At 48.3% G+C, this 21,338-nt stretch overlaps 1 protein-coding gene and 1 long non-coding RNA gene across 3 annotated transcripts in view; one reads left to right on the top strand and one right to left on the bottom strand.

Moving 5' to 3' along the window:
- The window catches only part of CCDC13 (coiled-coil domain containing 13), a 63,754-nt gene that overhangs the window by 15,916 nt on the left and 26,500 nt on the right, over positions 1 to 21,338 (bottom strand). For both annotated transcript variants that reach the window (XM_055281228.2, XM_063611371.1), the window contains 6 exons: positions 19,097 to 19,258; positions 15,885 to 16,061; positions 11,974 to 12,180; positions 9,713 to 9,852; positions 9,130 to 9,213; positions 6,693 to 6,815 (listed from right to left, as the gene is read on the bottom strand). In XM_055281228.2, coding sequence (XP_055137203.2) covers positions 6,693 to 6,815; positions 9,130 to 9,213; positions 9,713 to 9,852; positions 11,974 to 12,180; positions 15,885 to 16,061; positions 19,097 to 19,258 — 893 coding nt within the window. The remainder of the gene's footprint in view (positions 1 to 6,692; positions 6,816 to 9,129; positions 9,214 to 9,712; positions 9,853 to 11,973; positions 12,181 to 15,884; positions 16,062 to 19,096; positions 19,259 to 21,338) is intronic.
- Positions 8,820 to 21,242, top strand: LOC129483952 (uncharacterized). Its single transcript, XR_008658333.2, has 4 exons — positions 8,820 to 8,903; positions 17,180 to 17,292; positions 19,127 to 19,267; positions 21,021 to 21,242. It is a non-coding gene; the product is annotated as an uncharacterized lncRNA (long non-coding RNA).

Here is a 21,338-nt window from a genome sequence, read left to right as displayed (position 1 = left end):
AATTTCAATAATGTATGCATTTTGTGTAACTCCATTTATAATAGGGGAAATAATAAACCAACAGCAAAACATCATATAAAATAGCAAACCGCATTGTGAATTCCCACAAAATTTTAGGAATAAGCAATCTCTTGATTTCTCTCCTTCTCCCCTATAATGTGCCTTCCACATCTCAATAAATGTTATCCTCACTCATGCAGTTGCTAAGCCCAGATACCCGGGGATCAGCCTTGCCTTCTCTTTCTTCCTCATCTTCAGCTTCCAATCTATCAGCAGGCTCTACAACTTTTCCTGCAAATATGCACCAAAACCAGCTCTTTCCTCATCCTCCCCCCATCTCCAGACCCGAGGCTGCTCCTCCTGCCTGGGATCTACAGATGTCCATAAGCTTCAAGACCTCTTGGACCCTTTGGTATTCTGATTATTCTCTTTTGACCAATCTCTGGTCTCACTGATTTTCTTCAATTGTTAACAGGCCTAACTCAGCTAGATCCTAATTTGTCAATGTCTTTGATTGAGATTCTAATAGTTCTGCAAACTCATGTGCATCAATCTCATGAAATTCCAAATATTTTGAAAGATTTACCTTTTTGCTTCATAACTGATTTTCATTGTATTTCAAGAGTCTGACCAAAGTGACCCAATGCCAATGTGAAGTGAAGAATATTAAATAGTCAAATGATGACTGTTTTGATGTTAAAAATTTTGCTTTCATGGGGACTGTAACTGTGGGGATGCTGGTAAAAAATACTCAGATAAGGAGGTTTCCCCCTACCTAAGAATGCTAAGAATGAATTTAGCACAATGACACAAAATCTTCATGAAGACAAACATACATAATATTACACATTATATACATAATACCATATATATAATACATAAAGTGTTCTTTTATAAGTCAAATAAAAATATAAACAACTCTAAAACATGTGCAATGGCATGAATAGGTAGTTAAAAGAAAAAAACGTAAAAGTTATCTGGAAAATATACTTATCCTCACTTTTGGTCATAGCAAAGCAGATAAAAACAAGGAGATACTAGCATTTCCTTGTTAGTTTGGCAAAAAATGTTAAAGATTAATAAAACATAGTAACAGTGAGGGTATGGGGGAAAACAGTTCACATTATTGGTAAGAATGTAAATTGATTCATTTTAAAAGGCAATTTGTCGGCCGGGCGCGGTGGCTCACGCTTGTAATCCCAGCACTTTAGGAGGCCGAGACAGGCGGATCACGAGGTCAGGAGATCGAGACCATGGTGAAACCCCGTCTCTACTAAAAATACAAAAAATTAGCCGGGCGTGGTGGCGGGCGCCTGTAGACCCAGCTACTCGGAGAGGCTGAGGCAGGAGAATGGCGTGAACCCGGGAGGCGGAGCTTGCAGTGAGCCGAGATCGCGCCACTGCACTCCAGCCTGGGCGACAGAGCGAGACTCTGTCTCAAAAAAAAAAAAAAAAAAAAAAAAGGCAATCTGTCATGATTTGTGAACATCTTAAATGTGCATATTCTTTGATTCAGCCATTTCTTTTTTAGGAATTTGTGATACAGATATACTCTCATAAAAATGTAAAGATACATTTAATGTAAGTCTATAAAAATACAAAAATTAGCCGGGCATGTTGGCATGTGCCTGTGGTCCCAGCTACTCCAGAGGCTGAGGTGGGAGGATCACTGGAGCCCAGGAAGTTGAGGCTGCAGTGAGCTGTGATCACACCACTGCACTCCAGCCTGGGTGACAGAGTGAGACCCTGTCTCAAAAAAAAAAAAAAAAAAAAAAGGACTAAGATAATATCCATCTACAAGTTCAAAAAAGTAGTAAGGAAGCCTGTAGTCTATCAGGACCTTGGGAAATGGGGAGGAGGGGAGGAAGCACCAATCATGTGAAATTGAAACACAAGGGCAGCATTCATGTGTTCAGGAAATCTAAGCCAATAAATTCACATAAAGTACCAATCAGAGACCACTGAAACCCTAAAAGCTTCACAGAAACAAATGCAGAAGACCTCCACAGAAACACTGTCATCACCTAAGAACTTCTACAAGAAAAAAAGCCCCACTGAAGATAAGCTCATAAAATCACAAAAATCGAAACCACACAAGGAAATAATTTACTACACGGGGAGAGCTGACAGACATTACTTAGGATCCTAATTAATGAAGATGGTAGAAAACTCTAAAGGGAATAAGTTCAAAATTATTAAAAGGAGAAAGGCAAAAATTGTAATGAAAGAACAAATGCTATAAGAAAGAGAACAAGAGGGTTTTGTTGTTGTTGTTTTGTTTTTGAGACGGGGGTGTTTTGCTCTTTTTGCCCAGGCTGGAGTGGAGTAGCGTGATCTCGGCTCACTGCAACCTCCGCCTCCTGGGTTCAAGCAATTCTGCTTCAGCCTCCCGAGTAGCTGGGATTACAGGTGCCTGCCACCACGCCTGGCTAATTTTTGGATTTTTAGTAGAGATGGGGTTTCACCAACCTGGCCAGGGTGGTCTTGAACTCCTGACCTCAGGTGATTCACACACCTCGGCCTCCTAAAGTGCTGGGATTACAGGCGTGAGCCACTGTGCCTGGCGGAGAACAGGAGCTTTTACCGAAAAATACAGTTATCAAAATAGGTTTCATGGTAGATGAAGCACAACTGAAGATATTTACTGATCTAGAAGACTGATTTGAAGAAATCACCCAGAATTCAGCCCAAAATAGTAAGGGTAAAGAGATGGAGGAAAGAATAAGAAAGTCTAACATATATTGACTAGGAATTTTAGATTAAAAGAATAGGGAGAGTGAGGAAGAGGCAATATATGGATAGCAGTCCTTGGGAATATATAAAGTCCTTGGATTGAAAATGAACACTAACTTCTGAGTAGATAAAATTACATATAACATATTTACATATATTTACATACGTATACTTTACATATACCTATATACAAAAATATACACATATTTACATTTATATGTAAAATATATATTTACATATATGTAAAGTCACACATATATACATATATAAATATGTGGGCATATTACATATATACGTGTGTGTATATACGTATATGTATATACGTATCACAGTGAAATTTCAAAGTGTCAAAGACAAAGAGAATAATCTGAAGAAGCATCGGAGAGAAAGGACAAATCTATTAAGAAATGACAATAAAACTGATAGCAGATTTCTTTTTAGCAATAGTAGATGATAAAAAACAATGGGATAGCCTCAAAGTGCTGTGAAAAAATACCCATCTATTTAGAATTCTATGCCCAAATTTCTCTTAAATTCTCATTCAAGACAGGCAAAATAAAGACATTTAAAAACAAACAGGCCAGGCATGGTGGCTCACGCCCATAATCCCAGCATTTTGGGAGGCTGAGGCAGGCGGATCACCTGAGGTCAGGAGTTCAAAATCAGCCTGGCCAACATGGTGAAACCCCAACTCTACTAAAAATACAAAAATTAGCTGGGTGTAGTGGCTCACACCTGTAGTCCCAGCTACTCAGGAGGCTGAGGCACTAGAACCACTTGAACCTGGGAGGCGGAGGTTGCAGTAAGCTGAGATCATGCCACTGCACTCCAGACTGGGTGACAGAGAGAGACTCGGTCTCAAAAAAAAGAAAAGAAAAATAAATAAAATAAATAAAAAATAAATACTCAGAGAGTTTACTATTTACATGGCCTCACTGAGCTAAAGGGCATCTCAGTAAGAAGGAAAGTGAACCTAGAAGGAAGATTGAGATACAAGAAGTAACAGTGAGTGAAGACATTTTCAAACATGTTGGCAAAAGGAAACGAATATTGACTATTCAATATTCAAGACTCACTTTGGAGGGTTTAATTTCAGGGTTTAAAAAAAGAATGTGGAAGAGAAATATTAGGAAACAGTAACATGAAAGGCACAAATGGAGAAATCAAAGTTAAAACATTCTAAATTTATTCTTTTGCTTAAAGTGATAGTAGCAAAACCAACTAACTTTAGATTGCTGAGTTTGATGTTAAAAGTTAAGGGTGACCACTAAAAGAACAGAAATACAATGTCTAACTTCCAAACTTGTAAAGAAGTAAGAGAAATAAAACTTGATCAGTCCAATATAAGGGAAGAAAGGAGAAAAAAAGGAACAAAGAAAAATCATGGCAAATAGAAAATATTAATTAAAGTGATTAAATATTACCAAAATCAAAACGGATTAAACGATACTGTTCAAACACAGAAATTCCCAGATTAAATTTAAGAACAAAGCTGACTATGTGCTTTTTAAAAAAGAGACATATTTAGTGACTTTTGTCATGGTGGACTAACCAACTCCTATTGTAAGTAACTAGAAAAATGGATAAAATGTAAGAAAGAACTAGTTTTCAGACAATGGACAACAGGACGACACACACTGAATACAAGACTTGAGGAAAGGAAGGACTTGAGCTCGGCTGGCCCACGGCCCTGGCTTTCTGCCTGAGGCACTTTCCACTGCAGTGTGGGGTGGGGGCAGGCACGCAGAGCACCGCAGTCTCGCTGGGATGAGCACACAGGATTAGGGAACTGGGTGGGGGAGGGCAACTGAGGCAGCTGGAAATTGCAGGGCAGAGTAGAGGAGAAGGGAAGCTAGGCAGAGAAAGACTCTCCCACACTCCCCCATGCAAGGCTGGGACAGACTCTGCAGATAAAGAAAGGAGTAGATATTGAGGATCTCTGAGAAAGGAAGGTCCTGTACTTTGGGATAGTTAAAACATTAGTTAAAACATTTAGTTTTAATTTAAAATAGTTAATTTGGTTTAATTGGCCAATCATCAGTTTTTAAAGGAATCATCAGTTTTGATGATTGGCCAATTTAGTTATAACTAAACGGTTTTAGATTAAAACATTTAGTTTTAAACCAAATAGATCTGAGGGAATTTGAGTGCAGAAGGTGCCTGGGTTCCCTTTTCTTGTTACAGCCCGGGAACTTAGCAATAACCTCAAGGAAAAAAGGCAACAGGTCTTGGTTGATGGGCCTGGCACAGCCTCACAGAGCCCCCAACACCCCACAATGACACAGAGTAGCAGGAGGAACGCAAGGACCCAAAAAGGGCCAGCATATTCGCAGAGAGTTGCATGTATGTGACTGGGTGTGAGCACCTCTTTACCTTTCGTACCCCAGGTGCCCTGCTTGCCTCACCCCAATCCCAGCCCTGTGTGGAGAGGCCCTGGAAATGAGATGCCACATGGAGACAGATGTCACATGGAGACAGAAGCCACATGAAGGAGAACTGAGGCATCCCTGCTGAAGTGCCAGCTGCATGAGACCAGTGAGTGACCCCAGCTGACATTATGTGGGGCAGAATTACCCAGCCAAGCCACAGAATCGTGAGAAAGCACAAACCATTGTGTTTGAAGCCAATAGGTTTGGGATGGTTTGTTATGCAGCAATAGCTAACTGAGTCACCTTTTTCACACACCCCCAAACTCAGATGTAACTCAAGAGAAATGAGAGAGAAGGCCTGCATTGAGTATGTTTCTACTATTTGATAGACTAAAGACTTGTACTATCCATTACATTCCAATTATAGAAAAAGAATTAATGTTGCTTTTCTCATATACTTGAGTATGTCTGAAATTCACATCTTCTCTATATACTATGTGAAAGCAAAGCTGACTACTCACTATTTAGGTAGCAGGCATCCTTTGTTTTGTCCTTCCCTGCACCCCTAGCTCCTTCTTTTGCTATCAGTACCCCCATTTTCCCTTTGGCAAACTACCCTTCCTGCATTCTGTGAGCACCCGGAGGAACTTCAGTCAGAGCGCCCTCACATGTGGGGTGGACACGGGCACAGCACTGGCCAGTTCAACCTTCTCTCCCAGAACCCATGGGCACAACAGCTAAAAGCCATTTGGCCATGCCATTTCAGTGGCCCAGGGAACTGCCCAGGGTTTCCTGCTACCCAAGATGCCTGCACCTTCTCAGGCTCCTCTCCTGCTCTCTGCATTGGAGTCTGCCAGTACCTTCCAAAAATCTGCTTTTCACTGAATTCAGCCAGAATTGCTTTCCATTGTCTGTCATCAAAGAGCCCTGACTGATACATGATATGGCCTGTTAGGGCAGAAACTCAGTGGTGTGCTTAATATTTTTCAGTGTGGAGGTCACATGGTTGAGCCATGTGTTGGCCTGGACACCTGCAATTCTTGCCAAAAGGATCATTTGAGTGAGGAGCACTGATTTATCTGAACGGAAGTCTGTCAACAACCCTTTAGAGAAAACCATACCTCCTGGTCCAGTGCCCCAGGCCTCGTGCTTCCCTCCCTGCCTCCCCAGCTATCAGCACCTCTCTTGTTCTTTGAGATTCCAGATGTCAGTCTTGCTTGTGTTTTCTTCCCACCAAACCCTCCAGCAGCACCAAGCACAGTGCCAGGCTCATCACAGATTTTAATTGTTGTTAGATTGATTTGACTGATTTACTCCTGGGTGTCTCTCCCTTGAGACTCCCAGCAATGTCCACATGCCATACAACAGTGCCCTTGGGTGCATGTAGAATGGGGCTGTTCCTAAGGGCAAAACACAGAGTGATGACAGGGCCCCAAGGTTGTGGGGCACATGAGTTGTGGCTAGGAATGCCCTGGACCAACACTAGGAGCCGAGCTCTCAGGTGAGCGGGACCCAGTCATAAATGAGGCCTGGCCCCAGTCCCCACCCCATGCAGGCCTATAGGAGAGATCCCTGGGTGACATGTGTTACCGTTTCTGCAGAACAGTGACAAACTCGGTGAGCCGGTCACGCTCCACCTCAGCAGCCTGCCAGAGGGCCTTGATCTCTGTCACTTGTGCCTGCCAGCCTTTTTGTTCTGGGGAGTCCGAGAACCTGGGATCAGGGTGGAGGGCAGAGGGCAGAGGTCATCTGAGGCCTAGAAATAACACTTACCCCTGTGATGGTTGGAGGGACTAGAAGGACAATCAGGCGAATGTCAGCCAGAGCAAAGGAAGCAAACCCAGTCCCTTTAGGTCCTCCCCTGCTGGCTTCTTTGCCCACCATTCCTGGTCCTGCTGAAGTCCCTAGGCTCCAAAGCTGAACCTACCAGAACTAGAGTTACTCTGGTACCTCTGTCCATCCAAGCCCTGTGGGGGCCTGGAATTAGTCTGGTGCTATGGCAGGTGGCTCTTGGGGACCTGGGGTGCCCTGGGTATCTGTGTGGCCTTTAGGGCCTGGCTGCCCTACCCAGTGTCAGGTGTACCCAGTCTCTGTGTCCCTGCCAGTCTCTCCCAGCCCTCCTGCATCTTCTGGCTTGGTCCCCAAGCCCAGCCCACTTTCCTGGAGCCTGGGCATTTGGCTTTGTGACTTGTTCAATTTTCTCCAGCCTTAAGCCAACCCATCACTGCTTCCCTCTTACCACTAGGCCTGCCTACCAGCCCCTTATCTGCTGGCTGGAGCCAGGACAGAAGGTAAACTCTGCCCCCCAACTTCAACCCCCCAGAGCCCACATGTGAGTTCCAAGCTGCTCTTCGCTGTGCCCCCACTTTTCCCAGTGAGACCCTGAGCTTACTTTTCTAGCAGTACAGGGCATAGGGAAGGCTGCAGAGCTGGGCAGTGTACTGAGAACTGGGCTGGGGCATGTGACCCTGAGGGCTGACTTCTCTGTGGTCTTGGGCAGGTCTCTTCCTCTCTCTTGGCCCCAGTTCCCCCACTAAACATTGAGAGGGGTGGTTGAGATGGGCTCCGAGAACTGCAGACCCCTCCATGACTCCTAAATATGCTCTAAGGCCTTGCTACTACAAGTGGTCTCTGAATCGGTGGCTCTGGCATCTCCTAGCAGCTTGTTAGAAATGCGGAATCCCAGGCTCTACCCCAGACCTGCTGAATCAGAACCCGCACTTGACCTGGCTGATCCACAGGGGCTCTGTGTGTGCACTGCAGTTTGGAAAGCCCCATTCATCTCCCCAGTTCTATAATGTGGGAAGAGGAGGAGCAGGAGCAAAGGGCTGATTCTTCACTCTGCCCTCCTCCCAGGCACCCCACCAGTCACCTGAAGGGAATGGGTTCAAAGCATGCCAGCCCGAATAGACATACTCTCCGGGATCACTCTGCCCTGTGAATTCCTGTCCTGTCACCTGTGGGAGGGGACTGTAAGCTCCATGAGAGTAGGGCCCACACATGGTCGAGTTCAGTATTTGTGTGTTGTGGAAGAAACAAGCCTGAGAACCAGCGGTCTGGGCAGCCAAGGCACACAGCAGCTCCTGTATTTCTGCGTGGCGCAGAGGTCACAGCCACACAGGCCTGGAAGGGACTCTAAGGGGTCATCGTGTCCATCTTCCTGCTCTCATTACTGTGACTAAAACCTCAGAGAGGCAGAGCCTGCCCATTCTCCCTGTGCTGTGACAAGACCTCCCACCCTCAGGAGCGTGGCACATGCCTTGTGGCTCAGTGTCAGCCCACTCTCCCCAAGTGCCTTTGTGACCCCAGCCTGATGGGTGGGGCAGCTTTGGCCCACAGACCCTATGCTGCCAAGTGTCAGCAGCATGCTGTCCCCCACTTTTCGGGGATAGCAGCCCAGAGAAGGACCAGTTTGCTGGAGCCACAGAGATGAGGGACTGGGGCCACTTGGAGGCTTTGCCTGGAACCTGAGCTGACCTGCCTGAGGGGTCAGGGCGGGGAGTGCTGACAGCAGGAGCATGGCTCCAGTGGACAGTAGGCAGGGCTCGGGACAGGGCTTAGAGGCAGAACAATGCTGTCCTTTGTCTATGGGCTGGCAGTAGGAACAAAGGGCCCATTTACACCCTCTGGCTTGATTCTATCAACAAAGAGGGGGACCGAGGGCTGAGGGGATATCAGTGGGAACCCATATCATGTGAAATTCTCCCCTTAGAGGCTGATTCTCAATGAGCAAGAGAAGGTGAGGGAAGGTGCTAGAAGCCAGGCCCAGGAAGGTTCCTCAGGTTAATTCTCAGGTAGCAGGTAGGAACCCTAGCCTGGGAGTCAGAGGCCAAGATTCTAGTTCTGAAGCTGCTTACTCTATCATCTTGGACAGGACTTCCCTGGTCCTCCCTGTCTTTATGTAACCTTGGAAGAGCCCCTGGACTTTGCCTGGCCTCAGTTTCCCCTCCTTTTAATGGGATGGCAATACTGGTTGAGCAATCAAGAATGGGAAAAAACTGTGAGTCCGGGGGTCGGGGGTCCATACCTAGGTGAGGTCCTGTGGGGACTGGGCAGGGAAGGCCTCGTGAGAGCAGATTCCACCAGTGTGTGGCCCAGGCTGGTCACAGGGCTGTGTAAAGACGGAAGGGGCCCATCAGCCTGGGAAGGCAGACCAGGCCCTGCTGGGCCTCACCTCTGCATGTGAGGTGGAGCAGTGGCCAGCAGGGGTCCAGGAAACCCTTGCAGCAGTCCTGTGGATTTGCTGCCCTTCTTTCCAGAACTCTTGTTTGCTCAAAATGAGACAGAACAGGAGACACCAGAGCCTTGAACAACCCAACATGGGTCTGTTTGAGGGCCCCAGGGGCAGAAAACTTTTGAGGCCAGTTCAGAGAGGCTCTTACGGGGAGCTGCAACCAGCGTGCTCTTGAAGCGATAAAATCTGGGCCTAACCGGCTCATTTCTGCAGACGCAGAGCTAATGTCATAGGAGAGGCCCACGTATTGGAAGAACAACAGCATAGTCATCTTAAAATTGCACCCGTGGCTTCCCATCAGAGGTAGCAAGAAACAACCTTTCTTCTGAATAATTAATGTTCACTTTCCAACCCCTCCCTCCCATTGTTTTCTTACCGAGAAGATCCAAGCCTGCCAACATGATCGCCTGCTGAGGCCGGGGACTTGGTCAGGCCTGGGTCCTCCAGGAACTGGGTATAGGCAGGGCTGACCTCGCGACCACTGGACCCCTCACCCATTCCTTTATTCCGAAGATACTGTAAGAACAGATGTGAGTTCCATCCTCAGGGCTTTGGCTCAGAGGACTAGAGAAGGCAGGAGGGGACCTTGGCTTGATTTCGGGGCTTTCAGAGGATATGAAAGAGGCTTCTTTTCAGGAGTGAAAAGCGAGGCCTGTTTGGTGAAGGCACTACTTGCATGATAATGACATCTAATAATGCCTCTCTTCAGAAAGAAAGCTACATGGTGTGAGGACGGTGACTGGGCCAGGAAGCTGTTCTATATTCAGGTTCCAGAGGGAGGTGCATGGCCTCGCATGCAGGGCAGGTCAGAGACTGACGTCTCTGAGTGGGTCCACTTCTCCAGGCGGCCCCACCCACATGTGGCTGAACACCAGGTGTGACGTGAGGCCAGCTGCCTTCCTCAGCTGGAACACCTGGACCTTCCAGACACCCGCAGCCAGAGAGGCTGGCAGGGACTCAGTGAGGGCAAGCAGCCTTGGGTGGAGGCTAAGCCTGCCAGGCCCCCACCCCCTCCCTCAACCCCTTCCTCTTCTGGATACCTGCTGGGGCTGGACTGGACAGGAACATTAGAGGACCCCCAGCAGGAGGTCAGGCCACCAGAGTGGACAACTGGTGTAAGCCCCTAACAACCTGGCTTGTCCCCCAGTCCCACCCATTCTGAGAAAACTCGAAACGTGTGCCGACTTAAGTCTGGTGGGTAATGCTTGGCCCCCATTCAGCTGGTGACCTCGGAGGTAGGAACAGTCTTCTCCTGTGTGCCTGGAGAAAGGGCAGTGGTGAGGTGAAGATGCTGGAATGTTTCTGGACCCCTTCAGACTTCTCTCCCCAGTAAGCCAGGATGGGGAGCAGGGTGAGTCCCCACTCACTGCCATATGTGCTCTGTTCCCAGACTTCCTCGTGCCCCCAGGCTCCCTTTCAGCCTCACAGCACTTTGTCACAGCCAGTCCTGGGGCCCCAGGCTACCCTGGCCTGTGGAAATGGAGGCTACAGGACAAACCAGGCTGGTCAGCCAATGCCAGCCTGAGGTAGGGCTGAGGGGATCTTGGGCTCTCACCTCTGAACAAACAAACCACAGATCCCCAGAAACAAAGAGCAGGGCTGCTTTGCAACATGCCTTTGGCTGAGTCAGTCAATTTCCCAGTGGGCCAGAGGCTGCAAGGCTCCTTTGTCACTGGGAGACCTATATGCCTGTCAAGAAATTCTCCCCAAGGCCACCACCCAGCCCCACCACCACCTCAGGGAAGTGAAGGTACCTGACTCCTCGCAGCCCCAAGCTGTGCCCTCAAGGCACCTGCCAAGACAAAATATTTTTACAAGCTCATGCCTTAGACAAGCATTTATTGAGCATCTACTGTATGCTTGCTCCAGTGCCAGGCACTGAGGCACCGCGGTCTGTGGTGCCTCACAGGGAGTGCAGGGGATAAAACAGGAACATGACTACACAGTGTGAGAGAAGTTTGGTTTGGGGATGCACAGGGAGTTAGGAGAGTGCCTAGGAGGGGCACATAACACAGAACAGGGGTCCCGGGGCTTCCTGGAGGAGCTCCTGACTAGGTAAGACCTAAAGGCTGAGGGGCAGCTGGCCAGACGGAGGCCGTGGGGGAGGAGGGGAGGGAGTGTGCTTCACGCTGCATGTAGCCCTGGAGCGCAGAGCAAGCCAGGCTATGTGAGGAGCTGAATGGTGCCTGGGTAGCCAGAGTGTGGGGAAAGGGGAGGGGTGAAGAGAAGATGCAGGAGGGGTGGCAGCAAGAGCTAGTCACGTGGTGCCTGGAAGCTGAATGAAGTGTGGCTTTCCTTCTCTCATCCTGCTGCTGGAGCTACTGCCACCATCTTGAATCCTGAGGATAAGGCCACAGCTGGGGATGGGAGAGGGTAAACTGGAAGATGCCTGGGTCCTTGAGAACCAGGTGAGGTCGAGGGTGACAGTAAGCCATGAACAGATTTTAAGTAGAGCAAGGACACAATCAGGTTTGTGTGCAGAATGGGTTGGGGAGCCAGATAGAAGCAGGTGGCCAAAGTGGAGCCAGGAAGGATGAAGTCTGGCCTGAGCTAAGCGAGTGGAAAGAAGTGGAAGGAGCTGGATGGACTTGCCCAGCTTGAAAATGGATTTGGGGGCTGTGCCAGTGCCCTACTCACGTGCACATTGAGTTGTCCGATCTCCATCTCCAGCTGCCGCACTTTGGCCTCCCGCTCAGCCACCATGGCCTGCAGCTGGGCGACTAGGCTGTTGTTCCGCTGAGCCTCGCTGTTCAGTTGCTGGTCCAGGTGGTGCTGGGACACTCGCGTCTTCTCCTCCTGCAGACTCAGGCTGCCTAGGATCTCCTGTAGCTGCTTCAGCTGGTCCTGGGGGGCCAGGCAGGAGGGCAGGTGGAGTCAGGCATGGCCCTTTGGGCCGGGGAGGACAAGAACAGACTGCCTCCCTCACCCCAAAGCAGCCTGCAGGAACCTAACAGTGGGATCCTGTTCCCTCGAGAGGCAGGAACACCTTCCTTGCCTGCCATCAGGGGATGTCGAACCAGGCAGGTGGGGACCATGTTCTTTTCCTGCCCTCAACTTCCTTCTCTGAGTTTGGGGCCAAGAAGATCCAAGGGGCTCTCAGACAACAGAAAGCAGATCAGATGGTGACTCCTCACCCAGTGGGGGAGATATTTAGCTGAAAGGAAAGCCTGATCCTGCTTGGCTGGGAGACTGCCCTTGGAGGCAGTACCTGGACCCCTGCCAGGGATCCATTAGCACCTGACTGAAGCCTCATCCCAAGGAAAAGCCCTCAAGGAGACTCCTGGGCAAAGGCTTCCTGCCTGGGGCCAACAGAAAGGACAATGTCCGTCATTTGGAACAGGTGGGATCTTTGTCTTCACCTCAGAGTGGAGGAAACTGAGGCCCAGAGAGCCCAAGGGCATATTGTTGGTGAATAGCATGACTGGGGCTAGTTTGCAGCTCTCATCATCATGCCACCTTCAATGACAAAGAATGGTGACATGGAGGGACCTCAGAGGACATCCAGCCCTGCAACTTATTTTTAAAACTGGCTGCTGAGCCTCAGAGAGGGGATGCGACTGGCTTATGGTCACACAGTGAGATACTGACAGAGGCAGGCCTAGATTTCAGGTCTTCTGTGCCCCGCCCACCACCCTGTCATGTAAAGTGATCATGAAGTAAGGTAGGTGCCCAAGCCAGCACCCCCCAAACACCCCAGCCAAGCCAGACACGATCACCCCCACCCTGGGCCTGCAGGCACAACTTGGAATCTGACACCAAACTTTGGTGCCTCAGGTCCCACAGAGAAAAGTCCAAGCTGTAGGGTTAGGAAAGCAGTATGGCCTTACTAATCAAGGAAGTTTTTGTTTTTGTTGTTGTTGTTGTTGTTTTATACATAAGTTGTAGGGTACGTGTGCACAACGTGCAGATTTGATACATAGGTATACATATGCCATGTTGGTTTGCTGCACCCATCAACTCATCATTTACATTAGGTATTTCTCCTAATGCTATCCCTCCCCCAGCCCCCTACCCCCCGACAGGCCCTGGTGTGTGATGTTCCCCGCCCTGTGTCCAAGTGATCTCATTGTTCAATTCCCACCTATGAGTGAGAACATGCGGTGTTTGGTTTTCTGTCCTTGTGATAGTTTGCTGAGAATGATGGTTTCCAGCTTCATCCATGTCCCTGCAAAGGACAAGAACTCGTCCTTTTTATGGCTGCATATTATTCCATGGTGTATATGTGCCACATTTCCTTAATCCAGTCTATCACTGATGAACATTTGGGTTGGTTCCAAGTCTTTGCTATTGTGGATAGTGCCGCAGTAAACATACGTGTGCATGCGTCTTTATGGTAGCATGATTTATAATCCTGGATTTATAACCCAGTAACGGGATTGCTGGATTGAATGGTATTTCTAGTTCTAGATCCTTGAGGAATCGCCACACTGTCTTCCACAATGGTTGAACTAGTTGACAGTCCCACCAAGAGTGTAAAAGCATTCCTATTTCTCCACATCCTCTCCAGCATCTGTTGTTTCCCGACTTTTTAATGATTGCCATTCTAACGGGTGTGAGATGGTATCTCATTGTGGTTTTGATTTGCATTTCTCTGATGACCAGTGATGATTAGCATTTTTTCACGTGTCTGTTGGCTGCATAGATGTCTTCTTTTGAGAAGCATCTGTTCATATCCTTTGCCCACTTTTTGATGGGGTTGTTTTTTTCTTGTAAATTTGTTTGAGTTCTTTGTAGATTCTGGATATTAGCCCTTTGTCAGATGAGTAGATTGCAAAAATTTTCTCCCACTCTGTAGGTTGCCTGTTCACTCTGATGGTAGTTTCTTTTGCCATGCAGAAGCTCTTTAGTTTAATTAGATCCCATTTGTCTATTTTGGCTTTTGTTGCCATTGCTTTTGGTGTTTTAGTCATGAAGTCCTTGCCCATGCCTATGTCCTGAATGGTATTGCCTAGCTTTTCTTCTAGGGTTTTTATGGTCTTAGGTCTAACATTTAAATCTCTAATCCATCTTGAATTAATTTTTGTATAAGGTGTAAGGAAGGGATCCAGTTTCAGCTTTCTACATATGGCTAGCCAGTTTTCCCAGCACCATTTATTAAATAGGGGATCCTTCCCCCATTTCTTGTTTTTGTCAGGTTTGTCAAAGATCAGATGGTTGTAGATGTGTGGTGTTATTTCTGAGGCCTCTGTTCTGTTCCATTGGTCTATATATCTGTTTTGGTACCAGTACCATGCTGTTTTGGTTACTGTAGCCTTGTAGTATAGTTTGAAGTCAGGTACCATGATCCCTCAGCTTTGTTCTTTTTGCTTAGTATTGTCTTGGCAATGCAGGCTCTTTTTTGATTCCATATGAACTTTAGTTTTTTCCAATTCTGTGAAGGAAGTCATCGGTAGCTTGATGGGGATGGCACTGAATCTATAAATTACTTTGGGCAGTATGGCCATTTTCATGATATTGACTCTTCCTATCCACGAGCATGGAATATTCTTCCATTTGTTTGTGTCCTCTTTTATTTCATTGAGCAGTGGTTTGTAGTTCTCCTTGAAGAGGTTCTTCACATCTCTTTTAAGTTGGATTCCTAGGTATTTTATTCTCTTTGAAGCAATTGTGAATGGGAGTTCGCTCAGGATTTGACTCTCTGTTTGTCTGTTATTGGTGTATAGGAATGCTTGGGATTTTTGCACATTGATTTTGTATCCTGAGACTGCTGAAGTTGCTTGTCAGCTTAAGGAGATTTTGGGTTGAGACGATGGGGTTTTCTAAATATACAGTCATGTCATCTGCAAACAGGAACAATTTGACTTCCTCATTTCCTATTTGAATATCCTTTATTTCTTTCTCTTGCCTGATTGCCCTGGCCAGAACTTCCAACACTATGTTGAATAGGAGTGGTGAAAGAGGGCATCCCTGTCCTGTGCTGGTTTTCAAAGGGAACGCTTCCAGTTTTTGCCCATTCAGTATGATATTGGCTGTGGGTTTGTCATAAATAGCTCTTATTATTTTGAGATACGTTTAATCCAGGAAGTTTTTATAGTCAGATAAACCTGCTTTGAACTCAGTTGTATGGTCTTAGATAGTTATCTAATGAATTTGAGTCTTAGTTTCCCCATCTGTGAAGTGGGATTAAAACATATGATCCTAGAAGTTATCTTGAGGACTAAGCATTATAACATGCCCAGAAGAGGAAGGGTTCTGTGCCACCACAGAGATAAGAACTGGTACTGGCTCCTCCTGTCCCTTTCATTCCTTGCTGAAAAATAACCCAGGGTATAATCCCACCTCCTTCCCCCAATACATTTCTGTCTCTTTTGGGGTCCATAGGCCCAGTGTCTTGTGCCTGGTGCTGCTCCATCACAGCCCCCTACCTGCCCTCAGGCAGCCTCCCTGAGCTGCTCCTGTCCCTGGGGCAGGGCTTTGGTGCTGGGGGCCATCTGGAGGCAATGGGCTTTGGGGTTACACAGGTGGTATTGAGGGGTGAGTGAGGGCTCACTCTGGCCATGGCTGGGGCCATCCTTTGGGGAACCACTGCCTGAGTGGTGGCGCCATACCATGAGGGCGTCGATGAGCTCGTCATCATGTCGGCCCTTCTCCAACAGGGTCCCCATCTGACTCTTGAGGGTCTTCATCTCACTCGACAGCAGCTTGTTCCGAGACCTCATGCCCTCGAACTTCTTTTTTAGCTCCTCAAGCTCTCTCTGGAGGGCATCCCGCTCACTGGCAAGTTTCTGTAATTAGAAAGTGAGGGCATGGGCAGCAGGGCTGTGTGGGACCTTGGCCACATCTGCTCCCTGGCTCCTACTCAATGGCAAGGCCCGGGGCTGGGGGTGGGGGTGCTTGTTGAATGCCACAGAGCAAGTCACTAGAGCCAGGGCCCTGACTCCCAGCCCAGGCCTCTCAGGGATATCAAGTGGCCAGCAGCCTCCCACCCTTGCCCTAGCACATGACAGCACTAACGGATGACAGCACTCCTAACCTCAGCCTGAGATACAGGCTTCCTAGCACATGAGAGGAAAGTCGCGGCCAACTGCATGTGTCCTCCAGAAAGCACAGCCAGTCCTACCCCTAAGCCCCTCCCCAAGCAGGGGAAAAGAGAAAAGCCATACTTTAGAAAAAGAGTGCTAGGCTAGGTTCCAACTGCAGCACCTTGTACCACCAGGAGCTAGAATGAGAAAGGAGGGTCTTTTCTCCCACTTCTTCCATGATCATTTTGCACAACCCCTGACAGCACCTTGCTTTGTCAGCTACCAACTGGAAACTCACATGCAGCACACATCTTCGGAGTCTCTCATTCAATCATCCCTTCATTCTCAAGGGTTTCCTGAGGGCCTACTATGGGCTTAGTATTGTTATAGATACTGGGGGACAGCAAAAAGCAAAACAGTCCTTGTCCTCAAGGAGCTGATAATCCTAATGGAGGAGACAGATAATGTCAAATAGTGACAAATGCTAATTTGAAAGTAGGAAACAGGAATAGTGAGAAGGATATGGTCAGGGAAGGCCTTTCTGAAAAGGTAGCATCTGAGCAGAGACTGAAGGAGATGACGGGAAGAGCAAAGGCCCTGGGGTAGAAGGTGTGTGGCTGGAGCACAGTGAGTGAAGGGGCAGAGGCTAGATTAGGCAAACCCATAAAGACAAGATGGAGACACTGAGGAGGAGCTTGGGCAGCGGGTGACATCACCTGCTTGATCCTGAGGGTGAATTGTTGCTGGAAAAGTGTTTTCATATCCTTGGTGAAGTGAATTATAGAAACGCAAAACAAGTAAAACATGAATCTATAGGACACGAGCCCTTTGCAGGGAGGCAGCCATTACTCAACTGTTGCTCTCCTGCCTACACACTCCAGGCTCTTATGGGTGCCTGGCAGAGGGAATGCATGCAGGAAGCTGTTTCCTTCCACCCGCCATTGCAGCTTATGGTCAGCCCAACTGTTCAACATAATCTATTCTGCACTAACATGTAAGTTCAAGCTAGGTGCATTTCAAACCCAACATTTCCAAATCTCAACTCCCTTTCTCCTCTTGAACCCACCCTGTCTCCCTTACCCACCCACTATACTCCCTAGAAGTCCTTTATAACTCTTCCTCCTCGTCTCTCTTCCAAGTCCAATCAGTCTTTGAGCCCTAGAAAGTCTGTCCTCACTGTCCCAGGTGTCTGGCCCTTCCATGACAGTCCACTATCTTGGCAAAGATCCTTAGTCATGTCTCCAGGATTACTATTCTGCCTTCCATACCTCTTCCAACCCATTCCTCCTCTTGCTCCAACCATGTGACCTTTCCAAAATGCACAGCTGACCACCTCCCTCCACAACTTAAAACCCTTTGGTGGGCTGGGCGAATGGCTCACACCTGTAATCCCAGCACTTTGGGAGGCTGAGGCAGGTGGATCACCTGAGGTTAGGAATTCGAGACTAGCCTGACCAACATAGTGAAACCCCATCTCTACTAAAAATATAAAAATTAGCCGGGCATGGTGGCAGGTGCCTGTAATCCCAGCTACTTGGGAGGCTGAGGCAGGAGAATCACTTGAACCCCGGAGGCGGAGGTTGCGGTGAGCCGAGATCACGCCATTGCACTCCAGCCTGGGCAACAGAGCGAGACTCCATCTAAAAAAACAAAAACCGTTTGGTGGCTCTCCACAGCCTTCAAGATACAGGCCAAAAGTCCTGGCTGGCATACAAAGCCCAGCAGGCCCTGCCCACCTCTGTGGTCTCACTGTTTCCCTCCTCACAGCTGATGGTCTAGAGCGCTGGGAGGTGCAATGTGGTCATGGTTACAGCATTCCTAACACAGGGCCTAACCCAGAGTTGGTGCTCACAGGCAAAAGTCTCCAGATGAAAAGGCAAGTCCTCACTGTCAGGTAGCTCACTGCCAGGCCCGCTATGTGGGCCTGTTGTATGGCCTGCCTGCACCTCTTCATGCTGCTTCTGCTACCTTCTTTAAAGTGGCCCCTACTCCCCACTCTCATTGCAGGTTTGGGGAGGCTAACATCCCCTCAAACCTTGGGGCAGGTATCTGAAGCTTGACCAATCAAAACACCCTGTACTCTTGGCCACAGTGATGGGCTCAAGGATGGTCACATAACCCAAGCTAGACCAAAGACACTCAATTCTGGGACTTTGTTGGAACTATTGGGAAAGAGAAACCCTTTGTCTGTAGAGGCTGCATTGGAGGAGAGAAGCTAGGACTACCCAGGGTCCCTGTGGAAGAGACTGAAGCCAACCCAGGAGAAGGTGCTGAGAGCAAGGCCCCAATCTGCACCTGAAGCTAGGCCACCTCTGGATTGTTCGTTTACATGGGCCAATAACTTCTCTTTTTTGCTTAAACCTGGTAGAGTTAGAGTTCTGACACTCCCAATGCAGCCAGTGAGATGCGGCCCCTGGTGCTGAGTCCAGCCTGCCCACCTCTTTCATCAGCCTGGAACTTTCCCCCTTTAAGCCCCATCTAACCCTATCATACTTCTGGGGCCGTGACCCTCCCCCTCTCCCTTTTACAATGAGAATTTCAGGTACGGCACCTCCAAAACAGCCAGGATGGGGCGACGAAAAGTTCATTAAATGGGCTCACAGTGAGGTCCCAGTCAGGCAGCTCAGGTTGGTTTGACAGGACATGAGGAACATGCAGAGGTGACCCAGGTCCCTAGGTGTCTCCTGCCTAGAAGGGGTGGCTCAGACTTCTGGCCACATGTGCCTCAGAGCCCTTGCAGGCACCATCACGATCTCTCGTTCCCACATGCCCGGCTGACCTCCTCAGGCACGCGTTACCTCCAAGCCTTCCTGTTTTTCCCTTTCCAGGCTGCGGATCCTCAGCAGGTTTTTCTCCTGTGCCGACAGCTTCCTTGGGTCTGGATAGACAGACAGCTCATCACTGGCTGTTCCCGCAGACTGGCTCTGGGCCTGGCCCAATTGCTTCTCAAGCTCTCGAACCTGAGGATGGTAAAACTCGTTGTTCCACAGTGGGTCTGCAGCCAGCCTCTTCTATTCAGAAGTGTGATAGAAGACCCCATGGACTGAAAATGGAACCACCTCTCTAGATGGCTGTGGTAGCCCCATCTGAGGAGGACTAGGGGTGGGGGATGATCTGAGCTGGCATCTTGAGCAACACGTTGGAAGACATCAGGGAAGTTCAGTTTAGAAAAAAGGTGAATGAGAAAAATCACCCCATCTCTGAGGGGCTGTTTGAGGCTGGGAAGCAGACCTGTGGCCCCAGGAACCAGGGAGGGATAGGATGGCAGGTCTCAGTTCAAGAAAGGACTTTCTTATTTATTTATTTATTTTAGAGACAAGGTCTTGCTCTGTCTCCCAGACTGGAGTGCAGTGGTGCAATCATGGCTCACTGTAACCTCTGCCTCCTGGGCTCAAGCAATCCTCCCAGCTCAGCCTCCTGAGCAGTTGGGACCACAGGCACAGGCAACTGTGCCTGGATAATTATATATATATATATTTGGTAGAGACGGGGTTTCACCATGTTCCCAGGCTGGTCTTGAACTCCTGGGCTCAAGCGATCTGCCTACCTCAGCCTCCCAAAGTGCTGGGCAAGGAGGAACTTTCTAACAGACAGACCACCTAAGACTGGGTGGGCTCCTCGGAAGATGGCAGTCACTTACAGGAGATACTGCAGAGGGGAAGGCAGGGTTTGGAAACAGAGAGACTGGCTCAAAGCCTCACAGACTGTATGACTGCGCACAGGTAACTCTCTGAATCTCAGTTCCCTCATCTGTAAGATGGGCCTAAGAGTACACCCTGCATAACACTGTTATGAGGATTCAGTATCGTGAAGTTGTCTGAGCCTGGGAATCCTCCGAGGTTCTTCTTGGACTGACAAATCTTGGTGCTTACTCCAGATCAACAAACTACAGTTCTAGGGGAAGGGACTTGGAATCTGCATTTTAAATGCTACAGGTTATTTTTAGGATTAGGTAACTTTGCAAAATCCCAAGATGGTCTAGGTGAAGCTGTCAACATAGCCTGGCATACGTGGGCCTTCAGCAAGTGGCAGGTAGATGTCATCCCACAGAACAATGCCCTTATCACCCTTTAACGCTAGGGTAGAAGCAGACAACTCCTAAGGTCCTTCTGACCCTGGTTCCCATCAACACAACCAAATGACAAAACAACGTTGGTAAACTTGAGCCAGGAAAGGAAGCACAATTCGCTAGGCTCCCTGGCAAAGGGCAGAAGCACAGCTTTGAAGGCACCCACCAGTGCCCTCGTGTGGCGCTGTGAGGCAATTCCATTTAATCATTAAAGAACATTGTTACCTTTAAGAATTTGACATACAGGGCCGGGCGCAGTGGTTCACGCCTGTAATCCCAGCACTTTGGGAAGCCGAGGCGGGCGGATCACGAGGTCAACAGATCGAGACCATCCTGGCTAACACTGTGAAACCCCGTCTCTACTAAAAATACACAAAATTAGCCAGGCGTGGTGGCGGGCGCCTGTAGTCCCAGCTACTCGGGAGGCTGAGGCAGGAGAATGGCGTGAATTCGGGAGGCGGAGCTTGCAGTGAGCCGAGATCGCACCACTGCACTCCAGCCTGGGCAATAGAGCGAGACTCTGTCTCAAAAAAAAAAAAAAAAAAGAATTTGACATATAACTTAATGACAATAAGAAGTGTTTTGTGCTTATTATGGTCAGGCACTGTCCTAGGTGCTTTACAAATGTTATTTTATGTTACCCCATTTCACAGGTGTGAAGATGAAGACATAGGAAGATGAAGGGGTTTGCCCATTTGGCAGTTTACATTTGGCAGACTGGTGGCCAGATGTAAACTCAGGTCTCTTGAACCCCAAGGCCATGCACTATCATCTATTAGCTTCTTGGAGTTTTTCCCCCTTTATGTTGGCTTCAAGGATCCCATGGGAGACACTGAGGATAAAAGCCACTGTGACCCTTGAAGTCCCTGGGAACAAGGGTGATATGCTTGGCAAATAGTGGAAATCACACACCTTCTCACATGTTTCTCAGTTCGAAGGGACAAAGGGAAAAGAACCACACCTAACTTTCA

The sequence above is a fragment of the Symphalangus syndactylus genome, chromosome 1 (assembly GCF_028878055.3).
Source record: "Symphalangus syndactylus isolate Jambi chromosome 1, NHGRI_mSymSyn1-v2.1_pri, whole genome shotgun sequence".
Lineage (NCBI taxonomy): Eukaryota > Metazoa > Chordata > Mammalia > Primates > Hylobatidae > Symphalangus > Symphalangus syndactylus.
The sequence above is the reverse complement of the archived record's forward strand: the minus strand, read 5'-3'. Positions and strand labels throughout refer to the sequence as shown.